Genomic DNA, 2,220 nt, shown 5'->3' with positions numbered 1-2,220 from the left:
AAATCTTTCAGAATTGTAATTATATATATATATATATATATATATATATATATATATATATATATATATATATATATATATATATATATATATATATATAATAAATTGAAATAGAAAAAAAGGTGTCAAAATCACATAAAAAAAGTTAATGACTTTTATGTAATTTGCACAATTTTTTTTTTGATAAAAAATGAATTCATTATTTACTCAAATACAATATACTAGAATTTAGTCATTCGATAAACATATCATGTGGTTCAATAAACTTATACGAATATTATGAATACGATATGCAAGAAAGTACACTTAAATATAAATTAACGAAAGCCTATAACTTAAAATTTGTTAATTTAATAAAATATATTAGGTACTTCTTATCTTATAATGTGTAATTATTGTTTCGTATTTTTTTTTTTTTTACTTTTTTAGTCATTATTTATTTACTTTTGCTTAATAAATAATTATAAATTTTTTCAACCAATTTGTTAACTACTTTTATCAAAAAGTTATTTTTACTTTCATCTATCGTTTTTGTGATTAACAATATTTTATAGTGTCACTAGAACTTTTCATCAAAAACAAGCAAACTTACAATAAAGTTGTAACGTATAAAACGTAAATAAACTTAAAACACATTACACATGTATAGAAAATCGGTGCCAATAAAATTTCTTTATTCTATTACATATATTGCTTGAGATTTGCATGATTAGGCATCATTGATGAAAGTACAAATTCTCTTGCGCAAAGTACAAGCACTCTCAGCAGAAGGTTTAAAAAGGAAAAACACATGGTCCTCCCCTTTATCCTCAATCACCTCAATATTTCCCTTCCACCCATTTTTACCCAAAATATCCTTATAATACCATCCCCTATGCTTGAATATATCTTTCTCAGCAACACAAACCAGTACCCTGGAGCATCCAAGATCCGAAATTTTCGGATCCATATCCGGGTTAATCCACGGGTCATCGAACCCACTTGTTCCCGGGTGAGCAAAGGTCCATATATCTTCCATAGATGCATTCCATGGATGCTCATCTTCAGACCCGATTCGATCTTTTCCCCAAAAATACGGGTGGAGCAGGATAATACCCCGTAGGAATATGCTCAAGCCCGGTTTTTCTAACCCGACCCGGATTGCCATGTGGTGGGAGATATTGGCGCCTGCGCTGTCGCCGGAGAAGAATACATGTTGAAGATCGGCGTAGTCGTTAAGCCATGGCTCAGGTCCATTACTGTTGATGTGTTGAGCGACCCACTTGATTGCTTCCCATGAATCGTCGAAGCAGGTGGGGAGGACATGCTCCGGCGCCGTTCGGTAGTCAACGGAAACTATAACGACGTTGGATTCAGCTGCGACGAGGTTTAAGAAGTTATGGTAGACGGGGGAAGCGGCGGTTTCGATGACGAATCCGCCGCCGTGGTAGTAGATTAAAAGGGGGAGCTTTTTGGTGGTGGTTTTGGGAAGGTAAAGCCTAGCGAAGATGTTGGTTTCAGGTGAGAAGACGACGTCTTTGGATTGAACGCCGGACGAAGAATCGTTGCCGGCGGGAACAACATCGGTGCCGGAGAGTTTCTGGAATCGGCCATCTTTGTATACTCGAATGAGTCCGGGGATTTCTTTAAGGATTTGATCCGGTGAATGTGAATCCATCAGCTACACAATTTGGGAGAATAGAATCAATTGTGTACTGAAACTCTGAAAGCAGCTGTTTTAACTTACATAAATGGTCCATGGTGCATGTGGTATAAAAAATCACTAAAACTTGAGATCCGTTTTTTTCATTTATGAATATGGTTCATATGTGATTAAAAATTAGGTCGGATTAATATATGATCCAAAATTTCAGCTGTTTTGATATTTTTTTAATAAAATTTAACATTTATTTTTAATTAAAACTAGTAAAGAACTCGCGGCTATGCCGCTTTTGGGGTAATATGGAAAAAATCGGCAAACTTTAAAAGATATCTGCTGAAATTGTAAATCACCATAAATAGGGAAGAAAGTCGACAACTCCTAAAATTAGATGTCAAAAGTGTAGAACAAAAAAGAAAAAAGACACTGGTGGAGAAAATTCAAAATATTGTGATAATAATATTAAAGTTGTTAATGTTGGCAAAATTTTAAAGGAGGTTTTTTATGTTTTTTATGTCAAAATGTAAAACTTTTGACTATAAGGATAAAAAGTGTCAAATTCATTAATGAATTGTGGCAAA

At 33.6% G+C, this 2,220-nt stretch overlaps 1 protein-coding gene across 1 annotated transcript; it reads right to left on the bottom strand.

Moving 5' to 3' along the window:
• Positions 1 to 644: 644 nt before the first annotated feature.
• Positions 645 to 1,737, bottom strand: LOC145093372 (putative carboxylesterase 12). The gene has a single exon (XM_079031484.1). It carries the CDS (start codon positions 1,655 to 1,657, stop codon positions 710 to 712), a length of 948 nt encoding a protein of 315 aa, XP_078887610.1. The 5' UTR covers positions 1,658 to 1,737; the 3' UTR covers positions 645 to 709.
• Positions 1,738 to 2,220: the final 483 nt, after the last annotated feature.

This window comes from Lactuca serriola, chromosome 3 (assembly GCF_051521515.1).
Source record: "Lactuca serriola cultivar US96UC23 chromosome 3, Lser_US96UC23_V15, whole genome shotgun sequence".
Classification (NCBI taxonomy): Eukaryota; Viridiplantae; Streptophyta; class Magnoliopsida; order Asterales; family Asteraceae; genus Lactuca; species Lactuca serriola.
Note: the sequence above shows the minus strand (reverse complement) of the source record. Positions and strands in the feature narration are given on the sequence as shown.

Excerpts from the sequence above, each read along its gene's own strand:
- LOC145093372 (XM_079031484.1), bottom strand. The coding sequence starts at position 1,657 with ATGGATTCACATTCACCGGATCAAATCCTTAAAGAAATCCCCGGACTC.